At 43.9% G+C, this 19,018-nt stretch overlaps 1 protein-coding gene across 7 annotated transcripts in view; it reads left to right on the top strand.

Moving 5' to 3' along the window:
• Window positions 1-11,738: 11,738 nt before the first annotated feature.
• Window positions 11,739-19,018, top strand: part of dscama (Down syndrome cell adhesion molecule a) — a 116,877-nt gene continuing 109,597 nt past the window's right edge. For 5 of the 7 annotated variants that reach the window (XM_010904384.4, XM_010904383.4, XM_020048634.3 and 2 more), the window contains exon 1: window positions 12,215-13,115. In XM_010904384.4, coding sequence (XP_010902686.1) covers window positions 13,073-13,115 — 43 coding nt within the window. In that variant the 5' untranslated portion in view covers window positions 12,215-13,072. Of the gene's footprint in view, window positions 11,767-12,214; window positions 13,116-19,018 lie in introns of those variants that run through there. The other 2 variants (XM_029121202.2, XM_034293362.1) reach the window with 2 other exon arrangements.

The following is a 19,018-nucleotide window of genomic DNA, read 5'->3' as shown; positions in this document are numbered from 1 at the left end:
TAACTAGCCCCTCTTTTTGGGACTCTCCCAGAAATAGGGCCAGGCCTGATCTGCTGAGGAGCGACAGACTGCATCCTACCTGGAGTGGTGCTCTTCTTTTATCTAGGAACATTGACAGGAGTCTCACTCCTATAGCCTCACCATGAGATAGGGTGCAGTTCAGGCCGCAGGCTGTTAGCCAGCCTGCTAGCATAGTGGAGTCTGTCGATAGCATAGCCAGAGTAGTTAATACAGTTTTACCTATTGCCACTGTGACTCGTTCCAAGCTGAGAAAAGTTAAACAAGGTAGTGCTAACAATAGCAACCTTATTAAGATAAAGCTTTCCTCCACCTCGGTCACAAATAAAAATTACTGTATCACCGCGCATCTCAAAATGGGACTCCTAAATGTTAGATCCCTTGCTCCAAAGGCAGTTGCAGTGAATGAACTAATCTCTGATCATTAACTAGATGTTATTGGCTTGTGTGAAACGTGGCTAAACCCTGATGAATTCACTGCCCTAAATGAGGCCTCTCCTCCTGGCTATACTAGTGATCATATCCCTCGGGAATCCCGAAAAAGAAGGGGTGGTACTAATATTTCTGACAGTAAATATAAATTTACTCTCAAACATATCACGGATTTTCATTCTTTTGAAATTTTACTCATGAAAGTTAACCAGGCTGATAAATCGTTTTACATACCTACTATTTACAGGCCCCCTGGACCATACACAATGTTCCTCAATGAGTTTCCAGAATTCTTGTCTAACCTTGTAGTCATGACAGATAGTATTCAAATTTTTGGCGATTTCAATATTCATATGGAAAAGTCCAATGATCCTCTTCAAAAAGCCCTTAAAGCCATAATTGATTCAGTGGGTTTTATCCAACATGTCTCAGGTCCAACACACTGCCACAATCATCCCTTAGATTTTGTCCTGTCACAAGAAATAGATATTGTAGATCTAATAATTTACCCCAAGAATCCTGGATTATCAGATCACTGTCTTATTACATTTACCGTTAAAACATGAAATCCACTTGCTCCGCAAACAATGAGTTTCAAATGCAGTACTATAAATTCTCGGACTACAAATAGATTCCTTGATATTCTTACAAGTTTGCTCATCAACGACAGTAAATAAATCTGCAAACTATCAAATTGAGGATCTAAACTCAATACTGCGAAACACATTAGACACAGTTGCACCACTAAAAACAAAAGAAATACGCAACAAGAAACTTGCTCCCTGGTACACAGACAATACTAGAGCACTCAAGCTCCAGAAAATTGGAGCGAAAGTGGTGCTCCACCAAGTTGGAAGCATTCAGACTAGCCTGGATAGACATTACACTACAATACCAAAAAGGACTCACATCTACTCGATCAGCTTATTTCTCCAACCTGATTGAGGCGAACAAAAACTATAAAAAATGTATCTTGGATACAGTTGCAAAGTTAACAAAAAGCAACGCTCAACAAGTGAAGTGGGTCTTCACTTTAGCTGTAATGAATACATGAACTACTTTGATGAAAAGATCATCACCATTAGAAAACAAATAATTGACTCCTCCCTAAAAGGTTATAGTCCCCAAAATCTCAGTTGTCCTGAGAATGTCCTGAACCTCCCTGACCAGGTGTCAAGGGGGACACTTGAATTTTTTGATACCGTATCGCTCGATACATTCACTAAATTTGTAATGAGTTCTAAACCCACACTTTTTCAGCTAGACTCATTTCCTGTGCTAGTTCTGCCAATGTTGAACAAAATAAATTGCTCCCTTTCCTCCGGATGTGTACCAAACTCTAAATATAGCGAAAATTAAGTCTCTTCTAAAAAAATATAATCTGGATCCCGACATATTAAACAATTATAGGCCAATATCGAACCTCCCGTTCCTCTCAAAACTTTTAGAAAAATGTGTTTCCCAACAACTGAATGCCTTCCTGAAGACAGATAACATTTACGAAATGCTCCAGTCCAGTTTCAGACCCCATCATAGTACTGAGACTGCACTCGTGTAGGTAACAAATTACCTTCTAATGGCCTCAGACAAAGGTTCCGCATCCGTCCTGTTGCTTCTTGACCTTAGTGCTGCTTTTGACACTATTGATCACTCCCTTCTCTTAGAGAGACATGAAACCCATATTGGGCTACATGGACATGTTCTAGCCTGGTTTAAATCTTATTTATCTGATATATATCAGTTTGTTAGTGTGAATGGCATATCCTCTGACAAGTCAAAGGTATTTTTTGGTGTTCCTCAAGGCTCGATTCTGGGCCCATAATTGTTCTCACTATATATGCTGCCTCTGGGTGATGTAATCAGGAATCACAATGTCAACTTTCTCTGTTATGCTGATGACACAATTATCAATTTCAATGAAGCATGGGGAAGCCCCAAACATTTGCTACTTTGCTAGCATGCGTTTCAGATATTAGGAAGTGGATGACACAACATTTCTTGCTTTTAAACTCAAGAAAAACAGAAGTGCTTGTTTTAGGACCCAAGAAACAAAGAGCTTTGTTGGCAGATAACACGGTGAACTTTGACAGCTGCATGGTCATATCACAAAAAACTGTAAGAAACCTCGACGTAACCCTTGACCCCGACCTCTCCTTTGATGAACATATAAAATATGTCTCAAGAGTTGCTTATTTTCATCTTTGTACAATTGCAAAAATCAGAAACTTTTTATTAAAACCGCAGCTTAAAAACTAATCCATGCTTTTGTTACTTCTAGACTAGATTACTGCAATGCTCTTCTACCACGGCAGGGAGGTCGGCGAGCATCTCGTCCACCTGAGGCAGGGGACAAGGAGCGTGCAGGCCTTCGCCCTGGAGTTCAGGACCCTGGCGGCGGGGTCGGGCTGGAACGACAGGGCACTTATCGATCATTTTCGGTGCCACTTACGGTCTGACGTCCGTAGGGAGCTGGCATGCCGGGACGCCATGTTGACATTCGACCAGCTCGTCGACATGGCGATCCGGCTGGACAATCTGCTAGCCACCCGCGGACACACCGGGAATTATCAGCCCCCTCCGGTACACCCCGTCGCTGGACCTGAACCCATGGAAGTGGGAGGCGCCGCACGTAGGGAGACGGTGCGGCCTAGGGAGTGTTCCTTTTGTGGGAGGAAGGGACACTCTGCCTCCCACTGTTTCCAGCGAGAGAGGGTCGAGCAGAGGAGGCCTGACACCCCTACACTGAGTCAGGTGAGTAGACCACACACACTGTCAGGGCTCTCTGCGAAGCACATGACACTTTTGGTGGCCTTCCCTGATTTTCCTGCTAACTCTCAGTGCAAGGCGCTCGTAGACTCAGGTGCAGCTGGGAATATTATGGACAGCGGTTACGCACAGGAACTGCGCATTCCGCTGGTACCATTGTCTCAACCTAGGTCCATTACGGGCTTAGACAGCAAACCACTAGGCACTGGTCTCGTTGAGCACGTCACGGTCCCTATCACGATGACCGTACAGCACGCCCATACTGAACTAATCGAATTCCATGTTATCCACTCACCTGCTTTCCCTGTGGTGCTGGGTCTTCCCTGGTTGTCGGTACACAACCCGACTATTTCCTGGTCGCAGAGAGTATTGACGGGGTGGTCTCAGGGGTGTCAGGAGAGGTGTTTAGTTGTTTCCGTAGGTGCGACCTCGGTGGAAAGTCCAGACAATGTCTCCGCAGTGCGCATACCCCCGGAATATGCCGATTAAGCGCTGGTCTTTTCTAAGGCCATGGCAAGTCGTTTGCCACCACATCGGCCTGGGGATTGTGCTATAAATCTAAAGGGGGACGCCAGGCCGCCTTATTGTCATGTGTATCCCCTGTCGCAGGCTGAAACGGCAGCTATGGAGACCTATGTGGCCGAATCCCTGCGGCAGGGGCAGATCCGCCGTTCCACCTTGCCCGCCTCCTCGAGTTTCTTTTTCGTGAATAAGAAGGATGGGGGTTTGCGTCCATGCATTGACTACAGGGCGCTGAATAAACTGACGGTCCGTTATTCATATCCCATCCCCCTTATTTCCCAGTACATCGAGTCAATGCATGGGGCGCGCTTCTTCACAAAACTGGACCTCAGGAGCGCGTATAACTTAGTGAGAATCCGAGAGGGAGACGAGTGGTTGACGGCCTTCAGCACCACCACAGGGCACCACGAGTACCTGGTGATGCCGTATGGGTTGAAGAATGCCCCGGCAGTGTTTCAGTCCTTTGTGAACGATGTGTTTAGGGACATGCTGGGGCGCGGAGTTGTGGTTTACATCGACGACATCCTCGTGTATTCCGCTACGCGTGCTGAACATGTGACTCTCGTTCGCAGGGTGCTGAGGCGGCTGTTGGAGCATGGCCTGTACGCTAAAGCAGAGAAGTGCGCGTTCTTCCAGCGAGCCGTCTCCTTCCTCGGGTTTCGAATTTCCGCCGATGGGGTGGAAATGGAAGTTGATCGTGTGTTAGCCGTGCGTAATTGGCCCGTTCCTACCACGGTTAAGGCGGTACAGCGGTTCATTGGGTTTGCCAATTTCTACCGTAGGTTTATACAGGGCTTCGGCAAGGTAGCAGCTCCCATCACTTCCTTATTGAAGGGTGGGCCGAGCCAAATCACCTGGACGGCCGAGGCAGACGAGGCATTTCGCACCCTTAAGAGAATGTTCACCTCTGCCCCGGTTTTGGCTCATCCCGACCCGTCACTGCCGTTCATAGTGGAGGTGGATGCCTCTGAGGTAGGGATAGGTGCTGTGTTGTCCCAACTATCAGGTACCCCTCCTAAGCGTCACCCCTGCGCTTTTTACTCGCGGAAGCTCAGTGAGGCAGAACGCAACTATGGCGTTGGTGATAGGGAGCTGTTGGCTGTGTTTAGCGCCTTGACTGTTTGGAGACATTGGCTCGAAGGAGCGAGACACCCGTTTGAAGTCTGGACCGACCACCGAAACCTGGAGTATATCCGGGCGGCGAGGAGACTGAACCCTCGTCAGGCCAGGTGGGCGTTGTTTTTTGCCCGGTTTGATTTCACACTGTCATACATGCCGGGTACGAAAAATGCCAAGGCAGACGCGCTGTCTCGGTTGTGCGACGCGGGTGTGAGGCGGGTAGATGAGACACCGATTCTGCCCGCCTCGTGCATTGTGGCGCCGGTTCTGTGGGACGTGGACGCGGACCTTCAGCGGGCGTTGCATGGCGATCCTGGGCCTCCTGGGTGTCCTGCGGGTCGTCAGTACGTCCCGCTGGATGTCCGTGACCGTCTCATTTACTGGGCCCACACGTCCCCTTCCACGGGTCACCCAGGCATAGACCGTACTGTGCGCTGCCTTACCGACAAGTACTGGTGGCCTGGTCTGGCCAAGGATGTGAGAGTGTACGTGTCCTCCTGTTCGGTGTGCGCTCAGTGTAAGGCACCTAGACACCTTCCGGCAGGTAAGTTACATCCTTTGCCCGTTCCACAACGACCGTGGTCTCACCTGTCCGTTGATTTTTTAACCGATCTACCCCCTTCACTAGGCAACACCACGATCCTGGTTGTTGTGGACCGGTTTTCAAAGGCCTGCCGGTTCCTTCCTCTTCCCGGTCTCCCGACGGCCCTGCAGACCGCGGAGGCTTTATTCACCCATGTCTTCCGGCACTACGGGGTGCCGGAGGACATTGTATCTGACCGAGGCCCTCAGTTCACGTCTCGGGTTTGGAAGGCCTTTATGGGCCGGTTGGGGGTCTCGGTCAGCCTCACCTCCGGGTTCCACCCCGAAGCTAATGGGCAGGTGGAGCGTGTGAACCAAGACCTGGGGAGGTTCCTGCGGTCCTATTGCCAGGACTGGCCGGGGGAGTGGTCGGAGTTCCTGCCCTGGGCAGAGTATGCCCAGAATTCGCTCCGCCACTCCTCCACTTTCTTGACCCCTTTCCAGTGCATCCTAGGGTACCAGCCGGTCTTGGCACCCTGGCAGAGCCAGCCCGAGACCGGGGCTCCAGCGGTGGACGACTGGTTCCGGCACATCCGGCGCGCCGGGGCTCGCCAGAAGTCCGCTGCCGACTGCCGGCGTAGCGATGCCCCGTTCTACACAGTGGGCGACCGGGTCTGGCTCTCAACCCGGAACCTCCCTCTCCGCCTGCCCTGCCGGAAGCTGGGCCCGCGGTTTGTGGGGCCGTTCAAAGTCCTGAGGAGAGTGAACGAGGTAACCTATAAGTTGCAACTTCCTCCTGATTACAGGATTAATGCCTCGTTCCATGTGTCTCTCCTCAGGCCGGTGGTGGCGGGTCCCCTCCAGGAATCTGAGGTGCGGGAGGTCCCTCCGCCCCCTCTGGACATTGAGGGGGGCCCGGCGTATTCCATCGTCGGTGCCCTGATCGTCCTGCGCTGCGTCCTCCGGGTCGGCCACGGGCCCGGCGGGGGCGCGCTGCCAGAGCCGCGCGTCGAGGGGGGGTACTGTAACGAGGACGCGCATGGAGGACGCGCGCCACCCCTCCCGACGTGGTGTTCGGTGCGCGTCATCGCCGGCCTTCTAGCCACGCCACTCCTCCTCCCACGGCATTGTCCTGTCTTGTTATTGCACACACCTGGTGTCCATTCCCTCATTAGGTTGCCTATATTAGTTCCCTTGTTTCTGGGCGTCTTTGTGTGGTATTGTTCTATGTTCAGTGTTCTGTATTTGCCTTGTGCGGTGGGTTTTTTGAGCTTGTGCATATTTTGAGTTTTGCGTGCCTTGTTTTCTTGAGAACGCAATACATATACCTTGACCGCATCCCTGCATTCGACATCTTTTTTCAACACGCCTCTAGACACACTGTTACAAAGAGGCTATACTGACACCTAGCAAATGTATAGCTTTGTGGTGTAGTGGTTAACGAAATGGCCTTTCACGTTGGCCACCCGGGTTCGCAATGTCAGCGCTTACTATTGTGGGCCGGCTGTACTAGGCTTGTCTGTTTTTTTGTTGGAATAGCCTTCCTAATGTAGCAAAAGGTGTTCCAATGTTCAGTTAATTAGTTCAGTTAAAAATAGAATTGACATAACGGTGCATTGGTGCAAAACAATTCTAAACTAGGTTTAAACACACTAACATTATGAGGCAAATACATTTCAGTAATGATATGCACCTACTGTATAACTTCCCGCAGAGCTGTCAAACGCTCAACTGCTCCCATGCACTAGACATCCTAACTGATAGACATAATATGCATGGTATTTGTTGAGACATTTCTAACATTGGCGTAGAAATCCTTTATTTAGATTGGAAACATGATTTTGAAATCAAAATATTGTGCAAAGATTGTTGTCTTAAAAAGAACTGTGATCTGGCTCAAAAAATTGCAATCAGGCAATTATGTAATAATTGCAACAGCCCTAATGCCATCCTTGAATTTCAACTTGTCACCCTTCTGCCACCCCATGTAACTCCTTATATGCGCCCCTGCTCCTGCGTCTCCTTGATGTACATCTCCATCGCTTCGTTTTCAGCCATAGAGAGTGGGTAGATCCTGTTCCTGGGGGGCGCTGTCTCTGGTAAGAGGTCAATGACCCAGTCCCAGGAGTGATGGAGAGGGAGACACCTGGCTTTGTTGTTGGAAAGCACCCGCTCAAATCCACATACTCCTGTTGGCTGGGAGGGCGCCGTCGGGGCTCTCCACTCATGTTGCGGTCAGGCAGGGTTTTCGGCACCTTATTGGCCATCCCACCTTATTGGCCATTGCTCCATTCGATGGTAGGGTTGTGCTGTTAGAGCCACGGAAGACCCAGGATGACAGTGTATGGATGACATCACCTGCAACTCCAGTCTGTCCTGATGGCAGCTGCTGATGGTGAGCATGATAGGGCGAGTCACGTGGGTTACGGAGCCGGACCCCACCGGACGACTCTTGTATTACGGGGGTCACTCAAGGACCTCAAACGGCGAACGGCAACCATAGAGCAGTGACCAGGGACTGGTCTATGAAGCTCCCCGTGGCCCTGGAGTCAATCAGTGCTGTATAAAGAGAAAGGAATGGCAATATTGCATAAGCACAAGGCACTTACTGTGCCCAACTGTACTGCCTGGGTACTCACCCCTTTCCCAAAAACAGCATGGAATTGTGCCATGAACCTGGAGAAAACCCTCAGCTCCCCAGAGCCGCTATCCCACAGTGCCGTTGCCCATTCGAGTGTGCTCCCAGTGAAAAGGCAGATTATTGCGGTTATCTCCCTTTTCACTTGAGACAAGGGAGAACAAAAAGCAAAGGAAAACAAAAATAATAATGATCAATAGGTTCTTTACTTGACTTTTCGATATTCTATATTTTGGCAAATAGCAGCACCTCACTGTGTCGTACATACAAACTATTGTCTGCAGTGGACAACACAACGACACATATATACACAACTAAATGGTAATTGGGAACATGTGCGTCCTAGGAGCGCTGCTCCCATCAGTCTCCAGCCGGTGATTAATACACCGGCAAGGTAGAGTGTTGGATGAATGGCACAACAATGGGCCTCAGGATCTCGTCATGGTATCTCTGTGCATTCAAAATGCCATCAATAAAATACACCGTTGTCCATAACACACACCTGCCCATACCATAACCCCACTGCCACCATGGGCCACTCGATCCACAACGTTGAAATCAGCAAACCACTCACCCACATTACGCCATACACGCTGTCTGCCATCTGCCCTGTACAGTGAAAACAGGGATTCATCTGTGAAGAGAACACCTCTCCAAAGTGCCAGACGCCATAGAATGTGAGCATTTGCCCACTCAAGACGGTTACGACAACGAACTGCAGTCAGGTCGAGACCCCGATGAGGGCGACGAGCCTGCAGATGAGCTTCCCTGAGACGGTTTCTGACAGTTTGTGCAGAAATTCTTTGGTTCTGCAAACCGATTGTTGCAGCAGCTGTCTGGGTGGCTGGTCTCAGACGATCTTGGAGGTGAATATGCCGGATGTGGATGTAGTTGTGAGGTCAGTTGGATGTACTGCAAAAATCACTGAAACGACTTTGGAGATGGCTTATGGTAGAGAAATGAACATTCAATTAAAAGGGCAACAGCTCTGGTGGACATTCCTGCAGACAGCAAAGCTTACAACATCTGTGGCATTGTGCTGTGTGATGGAACTGCACATTTTAGAGTGACCTTTTATTGTGGCCAGCCTAAGGCACACCTGTGCAATAATCATGCTGTCTAATCAGCATCTTGATATGCCACACCTGTGAGGTGGATGGATTATCTCGGCAATGGAGAAGTGCTCACTAACACAGATTTAGACAGATTTGTGAACAATATTTGAGAGAAATAGACATTTTGTGTACATAGAGAAAGTCTTAGATTGAGTTCAGCTCAATCACAAAAGTGTGGCGTTTATAATTTTGTTCAGTGTATATCTCTCTCAATGGCCATACCTAAGGCTGCTTCAGTTAGAAATGGTGTCCTCCAGGGCTTTGTGCTGGGCCCCTTACTTTCAACCATGCTACGTTAACCACATGCAGATCTAACTTAGCACCAAATCTATCCTCAACCAATGTTGTTCCCAGACATTTTGGCACAAGTGCATGGAAGGTATGATGGAACAATGCATCAAATTTGGCCTTCATTACCCAATAAGAAAGTCTTGGGAAATTCATGGCTTTGTAGGCATTGGCTTAATCAGCTTGAGGCAAAACATGTATATTGCACCCAAGTCCCAAGCTTGGGTGCACAAGACACAGCTGAGCTGTCTTGATACTGCTCTGATTCAGGGCTTAACAAGCATTTCATTTAAACATCATCATTGGGATAAAATATTTTAATTGGAAATGAAAACAGTTGTGGCCCCAAATGGTCCAGTGGTCTAGACTGCTGCCAGTGCATGGTACAATGATGGCACGTGTGCACATTTTGACAGTAAGTTGCACCATTAGTAGTAGTAGCACAAGCTTGTAGCTTTAAATTAAAGTAAAGTTTCACTGGGGAGTCATGGTCGGGGATGGAAGCCAGGCGTAAACATCACCAACTCTGACCCACAATGCTTGCAAGTTCGAATCAAGAGAGATTGAATGTTTTTGTGACCTTATCCCTAACCATAATCCTAACTTAAACCACACTTGAAGTGTTTTCTAACATCAACCGTTTTTTGTTGTCTAACCTTACCCCTAACTTTAATCCTAACCTTTACCTCACTATGTATTTGCATGCCTTAATCCTTAAGCATTGTTTGTAGTGCAGCGCTTCCCTTGGCATACATCCACATTTGGGAGTCAGCAACATCGCTGGTCTCTACATACAGAACCTATGGACTGCATAAATAACTTATAAATGTACATTTAAACACATAATTGGCAGTCCATACTCTCTTGTATAGTTGCACGTTCATGTTTAAGAGACTGTGTTGGCCATTGCCTTTAGTGCACTTTTACTGCTGCAGCATTGGCTGTATCTTTCCCCACATTACTAAAACATTAAAATGTCTGTGGATATCTATGATGTATCAGTAGAGGGCCTGATGGGAGCGGTTTCATTGAGTGTAGGCAGCATCACGGAATCAGCTTGAAAATCAGCTGGCGAGAGACCACTGGTCATTTTGTTAAACCATGTCTGAATTCGAACGCTAACTGGAATGTAAAGTAAGATTCATGGTTTTTATGAATTGTAAATATGTCTGACTTGAGCATGCATAACTAAAATAATGTTAATACAATTGCTTTCTAGCTAACTAGCTAATGATGCTCAAGTGAGACACTTTCTAGCTAACTAGCTAATGAAGTAACATTATTTTAGTGTTGTAGGTTACATGCCCGCATCAAATTTCTATATTTTGAAAAAGTGGTTGGCTGAGGCTTGACTAGATCTAACAAGTGTTTATTTACATTATCGAAGGCAACCCGATCATCACCACTGTCTCTCCCTCCCCCTGATATGCAACCCTGGTATCAATCTGGTCTCATTTGACCACAAAGTAAAACACACTATCATGTCCTTATTTAATTCATCCCTCTCCCATGAAACACCTGTATGCATTTGTCTCCTCCCATCTTAATTACCGCAATTCCATAAACAGCTTTCTCCATAAGCTCCTAATGGTTCAAAAGTAGAAGCTAGAAACTTTTCATCTACACTTAGTCTTGGCAGCATATCACCCTTATCCTCTGTGAATTCCATAGTGTCCCAATACATTAATTACGAGATTTGTCTGTACTCACCTATAACACGCTGCACTAACTTGCCCTACCTTACCTCTCAGACCTTCTCCCTTTACCAACCCAAACATACAATCCATTCACCCACTGCAGGCCACCATGTCATCCCTGGAGACAAGCATCACAGCTTTGGTGAGTAGGACTTTTCCAGGGTTTCTCCAAGGCTCTGGACCTGCCTCCAGCCATCTGTGACTATAAATCCTTAACTACCATTCAGACACTTGTTAAACCCCACCTTTCCGATAAGGCCTACCTTTAAACAACCAAACCCACCAAACATTCTCTCCTTCACATACTCATGCACACACACCCACACATATGCACAAATCTTGTTCACTTATTCATATACTGATACACAATGCTCTTTCCATTAAGCCCTTCCCACTTTTTGTTTCATGTTTTGTTTTGACTCAGTTTTTTCTATAAAAAATATAACCAAAACATCTTTGTGTCAATGAAAAGCACATAGGTCTTGTGTATTTTTGGGGAATATTGGGAATATTCACATGCCTATGTATTACATCCCTGCATTGTGTTCAATAGTTTACTTCAATGCTTTGAAATACTCTTTTTATGATCCTCAAAACGCGGAGAATGAATCCCACGGGAAGATGTGCAGCACGTGATAGAGTGGTTGAGGTGAGTAGGTTGGTACTTCCCTAACATAAACAAGACGCAGGAAGAGCTTTTTGAGTGTAGTAAGCGATTGGCTGATTGATACATTTTAAATGTCCTGTGTGGTCTCCCTAGTAGGGCAGATGCACGAGTTCCTTACATGGCGGCTGTTGACGCCCCTGGTGCAGGGGAGGCCGCTGCTAATATTTGTCAAGGTCAATTAATGTATGCGGTCTACGGCTGGCTGAATCCCAACACGCCCGCGGGGCTCATAAATTTTACCGAAAACACATAAAAGACCATTATTTGATGTCCTCCAATTAACATCATGTGATTATTTTTTCTAAATTCCCATTTGATCAATTGCGTAAGATGCCAGGACTATTAGATAGCTACAATATGCCAGTCATTGGGCTAATTATCATTTGGGTGTAGCCTAATGTTTTCTAATATAATTTCGTTATTTATCCAGGTTGGAACATATTGGTATCCTCTCTTAAGGAGTGGAGACGTGCCCCTAGCCGATCATGCTATCTAGCGCTCAGCTCAAGGGATGGTGGCGAGTTGCTGCACCTTTAAGGCAATGAAGATGAAAAGCAGCTGCGGAAGAGGAGGCGAGGGGTATTCCATAATGCTCTGAGCCCGTGTAGTTTAGCGCAGGGACCAGTGTGATTTGTACGGCTGCGGGAAGATGCGTGTGCTTGTTGCTTGCTGGATGGAGAGAGGCGGTGAAGAGGGAATTCGTTTTCAGTACAGCTAACAACTATTGCCTCCTGCTTGAAATTTATTTTTTTCCAAATACAACTTTATGCATTTTTTTTCACTGAAAACTTTTAGTCTCATTATTTATTTATAGTGTTTTATTTATTTTTTAATTCGAAATATTTTAACTTGCTTCTTTATTTTTTACATTTGATTTGGAAATTCCACCTGTGCACATTGCACTTGTCCCTATACTTGTGTCGTATGCGTCTTCAGCCTCCAGTCTCTGCTCTGACTCAGCAGCACTCACCTGGACCAGGAGCTAAAGAAGGCGAGTCCCGCATGTACCTTACAGAGAATCTCGCCCAGACGCGGGGAAGACTGCATTAAGTGACGGTGTGGCTATTTCAAAGGAACCGTACTGTTGGATCTTAGCCTTTACCTTACTACAATCAGCAGAAGCTCATACCTCCTTTTCCCAACGTGGAGAGGGAGAGAAATAGAGATTTGTGCAGACTATCGTCTATTGCAATTAACATATTGAAGAAATATAAAGAATCCCTAAGAACGAAAGTGTGTGCAGTGAAAAGAAGAAAAAGCATAGCTTGGATATTGAACGGAGCGGGGCATGTGGATATTGGCTATTATCTTTTTCCAGTGCATCTTGAATGGTGAGTTGTGCTAAATAAAATACTTCATTGACTTTTTGTTATTTACCTCTAAACAAAAGTTACTACATACAGCCTGTAATAGGCCTGTGTCTTGTTTAATTATTTGCGGAAGCAATATATTCATTTTGTGGGGGAAATAAATAGGTAAAGGCTGTTGCTATGTCAATTAGAACCCAGGAGGAGAGCGAGGTTGGATTGGGCAGAAGGGCTACTGGCTGTGTAACGCCTGTCAGTCACATCCAGGTTATATACCAAAAGAGTTCACAATGTTAAATATTAATTAAAAAAAACTAAATTAAACTAAGCTAGACTAATTTTAGATCTATGTTTGTGTGTGTGGGGGTATGAACATATTTTGTGGTAAGACATTTCTAGAATGTAGTGTAACAAATGGTATGTGGGGCAAAGCTAATAGTACATTTCTTAGGTTAGGTAATACTTAAATAACAAGAAACCCCTATTTCAGTTTGGCCTAATTGTACTTTGTCAGATTTTTTATTTAATTACATTTATTGACATTGTTCATTTAGATTTGTTTTTTAAATGCTTGAAAGGTTCATGTTTAGTGATATCACATTTTGTTTCATTGAAATAATTACCAATTTAGGATTATTATATTTAATTCGCATATTTACATAATTAAAATGAGTAATTCTACATTTTCATAAATAAAAACATAATCAGAGGTCAATTACACTTACATTGTGCGTTACTTAATTGTAACAATAAAATAATTTCCTCTAGGCAAGTACTGTATGTATATAAGGGTTTTCACTGAAAATAATACACTTGTAAGCGATGGGAAATGCTATAGGCCAAAAAAAATGTATTTAACAATAACATTAACTGAAATAATCTAAAGATAAACTGAATCAGTCTTTTTTCTTTAAAATCAGTAATATATCCTGTTGGATAATTCAGAAAAAGGAAATAACTGGGTTGGTGCTGTCTTTTTTGTATTTTTTATGACGCCGCCATATTAGAAGTAAAAACATGGTGGCAGCAGGATAAAAAAAAAACTGTTCAGGCAAGTCACTTACTAAATCAGTTAATCCCACTCTTTCTGTTTTACACAATACAAAGGTGATTGGCCTGTAATTTCCCAAAATAATGGATTTGATATAGGACAAATGTGCTTTTGGGTTGGGGGTGCCGGAACAATAATGAGTACAGTAGGGGTGTGTGTGTGTGAGAGAGCGGTGGGGGTTGGGGGGGGCAAGAAAGGGGTTCAGGAGCATAGGGGGTTGGGGATGTGTGATAGAAAGAAGCCAGTTTACATGTAGACTGAGGGGAGAGAGGATGATGCGTCAACCATAGATGACAGAAAAAAAACATTTTGTGGTGATGCTAAAGGGCTGAATAAAGCAGGGGTTGTTTCTCATAGAGAATACAGTACAGGGCATGTAAAATGCATTTCAACGCAGCTGAGGCATAACTTACAGGTTCTAGACTGAGCACCTGTTCCATAGTATGGCATCTACTAAATATAAATAAATTATATAAAATAAACCCTTGTGTGAAATGTGTGCACAATCTCCCTCTTAGTTTTTGAACAGTTTCGCATGGTGTGTTTTGACCAGCAGGCTGAGGTTTGTAAAATGGCTGCTCCTGAAGCGTTCAGCATGGAAACTTTGAATGAAAACACCATTCTGGAAAATGATGTAACCGGTGTCGATGGTTGATGTTGACGGATTTTCATTTTTTTGACAGAGCTAATGTAAGAGTCACCTTGTAAAGCTTTGAGCTTGCTATATTTGTTTTGTGGGGAGGATTTCATGCTTTCTATCAAAAACATTACCTTTTAAAGATTTATAGAACATATGGCTGTTGAACAATATCCAAAAGGTCTTACTGTAGTGTTGCTTATGACAGCCAGCTTCTTTGCATATCATTTTATTTGTCCTTGATTTGTATCTTTTCAATTTACAACAAGAATCCATATCACAAACAGGCGTTTAGGGTTCAGGTTGAGCAGCACATGCTCCTGAGGTGGTCTCTATGGAAACATGGATAATGAGTGTTGGTGCAGTGTGGGCTGGGTCTGAGCGAGGCCACGTTCTGGGCAGGTGACCCCGGAAGTTCTTCCCCACAGATTAGCCCTGTCAAACCTGTAGCCCTGTGATCATTTTGAAGACAGAGAGGAATTTGAAGATTTTTATTGCATATTTTATATATGTTACTGATTTGTCCATTATTTCTGTGTTCATTATTCCCAGGTTATTGTTATATTCTGCCTATCCCAATTAGTGAAATTATGCAAAATTAAGCTTCAATTTTACAAAGTTGTTAGATGTTTTCTGTTTTAGCCTTGCATTTGAAAATATGAATCTGCAGAATCCATAAACATTAATTTGGTTGCACTATGCTTAATTATGCTGGTTTCCATTTTCAAAACTACAAACTAATCTTGTCTGTGCAATTTGTGATAATAAAAAAATGTGATTTATTTGATTTTTCCAAATCATGGCAAAGTAAATTTCAATGATACTTGTGACTTTCATGTACTCTCATCATTAAAGCTCAAATATAACAGTTCTATCCATGAAGAGGCAGTGGCATAACGCAGTTACTCGGCAAGCCACGGGGCAAATCGGACACAAGCTCAATTGGACATTAATAAGCAATACAAATATAACAATGCTCTTTAATTGGCACTCGGTATTTCTGTGTGTGTGTGTGTGTGTGTGTGTGGTGGTGGTTGTGGGGTGGGGGGGGGGGGGGCACAGAAATATGCTATCTACCTCAGTAAATTCAAACTATCACTGTGTATTTACCCGATAACCTTTCAGTCAGAAATTTGTGCTCTGCCATCAGATCAGAAAGAAACAGTGTTTTCCGATTTTCCAAACTCACATAAAGTAGTAAGAGTTCCTTCATCTGCGCAGGGAGACTCCTGTTGGGAAGATTAAAGCTATCCTAGGCCTGGCATCTGAATAGCTGTCAGTATCAGTTAGACTGCTCGTTTAGAACATGAATAGCCCAGGGAACCAGGCTACAGGATTAACCTTGATAAAGCTGTCATGACCACAGAGATTTTAATCAACCCATCTGGGAGATCTACAGAGAGATAGATCCAGGTTTGGGGTAATCATACTAGACATGTTGACTTAGTAATTGGGTGGTGTGTTTTGTCATTGCAGTCTGGGACGAGTGAGTGGAAGAAAAGGACAATTGTATTTTGTATGTAAATGTACTTGTGAATGTTGGATGGTGTTTATAACAAAATGGAGGGATATGTAGGTAACTCTATCGTTGTGAAGGACAAGTCTATCTTCACAACCCACACAAAGTGTGAAGAGAGAGAACTGACTATACTGATGCTGAAAGAGTCACATTATTTCAAATCCCATATTATATATATATATATATATAAAACATACTGCTGTCACATGCGCAAGCATGCACACATGCACACACACACACAGAGCTGGTTACCTGACTGGTATTAAAGATGACTCTAGGTCTACACTGCAGTAACATTAGGCTTACCCAAGATGGAGTAGCCCTGCCTGCGAGGGAAGTGCAAAGGGTGGTGGTGGTTGGGGGGGGGGGGGGTGATGGAGAGGAGGGAGGGATGGAGAAAGAGGAGTGAAGCGGATGTTTTCTGAAGCATCAGAGAACAGCTGTGACCGGGAGGGAAGAGAGTGATGTCTAGTCATCTGAAAAATAAAGCCTTACAAAATATATCCTTCACATAAAAATGTGCATGTGGCAAGTATTTGCAATATCTAAAACATCGTGCAAGATAGATGTAATGACATGTAACATAACCCGGAGGTTGGAGTTGGCTGTTATATCCAGAACAGACTGAACCATATAATGGATGCACATTGAAATGTTAACTGTTTCATTTAACCCAGGCCAGAGTTCTTATGGAGATGATGGTGTGCAACTAAGCAGATAGAGAGAGAGACAGAGAGAGAGAGAGAGAGAGAGAGAGAGAGAGACAAACATAGAGGGAGACAGAGAGAACAAGTCAGCATGTGTTACACACTGGTATCTAACATACTGTAAGTAAGTAAACTATTATACAAGAGCAAGATTACACATGAATGCACAATACACACACACACACTAGTTGTTGGTAGTAAGTCTTATTTTCTGTGAATGAAGAAAACAACAACAATCGTAGCAGATAGCCTTCGTCATTTGTTTTCCACTTAGCTGGCATGATAATGTTGCTATTGTTAAAGTGTGGCTAGGACAGCAGCAGTGGATCCAACCCTTCAGGACAGCAGCAGTGGATCCAAATATACCACAGCTAGCCTTTAAGTAGGAATACTGTGAACCAAATGCCCTCAATTATGCACAAAACTGTTGTCCTGCTTGTCAGTTGTATTCTTATGACTAACTACCAGTTTTACCAGAAATGTACCCCCAGAAATGCTATCCTTGTTGTGCATAATAGGTGCTCCTGTACCTTTGAGATACATGTTACTCTGGATAACAACTCTGCTATTAAGAAAACATTGTAAGAATGTTCTTACAATATCTTATGTAGCCTCTGGGAAACAAGAAAGAGGCTTCCACAGCTTCAGATGATAGGGTGTTGAGGCAATTTGGACAGACAGTAGCTTGGAGGGGCAGTATACATGATTCAGCCAAATAGAAATGTCAGTTAGGTCAGACATGTTTGGCCCAACAAAATGACCTTGATTGCAGTTTATGATGAACATATATTGTGCAAGTGATTTATCACAGACCATGCATGCTATTTTGAATATGCACACTTTATATGGTTAGCCATTTAAAAATATATAATTAAAGGAACCTCAAAATGTGGCCATGGATATGTTACCATTTGAAGGTTAAATTAATACTGTAAAATTTGTTTGTACTAAAGATAAATAAAGTTTGATTAGATTAAGTTAATGTTTTTCAAGAAAATGTTTTACATAAAAAAAACTGACTTTATCATCTTCTGTTATCTTCAATATTTATCTAAAGGTAAGCGGAGTATCGTTGCTGTAAATAGTGTAAAAATGTATAGGGACGCCCATTACTTTTAAGATATGCACTGGAAATGTGTTAGACTTGCTGTTTAGCAAAATTACATTGTTTTACAATTTCACTAATCACTAATATTTTAGACTATTTATTCTGAAAACATTTTGGATACCTACATAGGTCTTGAAACTCCATAATAGATAATCTGTGGTATCTCCATCTAAAAACTATTCCATATGTTAACTTGGTACAGATTTTATTTTAGGAAAAGGAAGAGACATTATGCAGTGACAAATTCTAGCTTTTGTAAGCAGGGCTGGGCCAGTTAAAAATCCGTGTGGAAGTTCGAAATAAAAAGAAGAGGTACAGTACTTACATATTTACATTCACATGAAAAAATGTTGAGTAACCATGTCAAATATCTGAATTGTCTTCTGTCTATAGAAATGCTTTTGGATGAAATCGGATGATTCTGTGGTTTAAGCTGCTGACTTCTAATGTACATGTACTTCTGTAGCATGGTTTCAAATCTGGCCCACTGCTCTCTCTGTGATGGACTGTCTCCATGTTTCCCTACTCAAGTGGAGCATAAACATTCCTGATAAAATATAACAACAAATGATTGATTATGGAAAAAAGAGCTGGATAAAAAGGCTGACATGCCTTTTTTAATGTTTCCCTTATGAGTTTAATGCAATTTTTAGAAAGGCGATTTGTTTCATTTAAACACAGCAACGCACAAGATCAATGTGTTATTTCGTATGTCAGCCGGTGTGTTTGTGGTTGTTAGCTGCTTGGCTGACTATTGGATGCATTTATGAGGCATATCTGACAAGACCTGATTAGTATTCAAATATAGGCACAATTTCTGTTGCCAGAAATGTGTAACATTTTCAAAAATTCTATACAAATGTCTCATTAAAGTGTTGCTAGCCCGGGGTCCATTCTTTTTCAGT

Source organism: Esox lucius, chromosome 7 (assembly GCF_011004845.1).
Source record: "Esox lucius isolate fEsoLuc1 chromosome 7, fEsoLuc1.pri, whole genome shotgun sequence".
NCBI classification, from domain to species: domain Eukaryota; kingdom Metazoa; phylum Chordata; class Actinopteri; order Esociformes; family Esocidae; genus Esox; species Esox lucius.
This window is presented reverse-complemented; position numbering and strand designations above follow the sequence as displayed.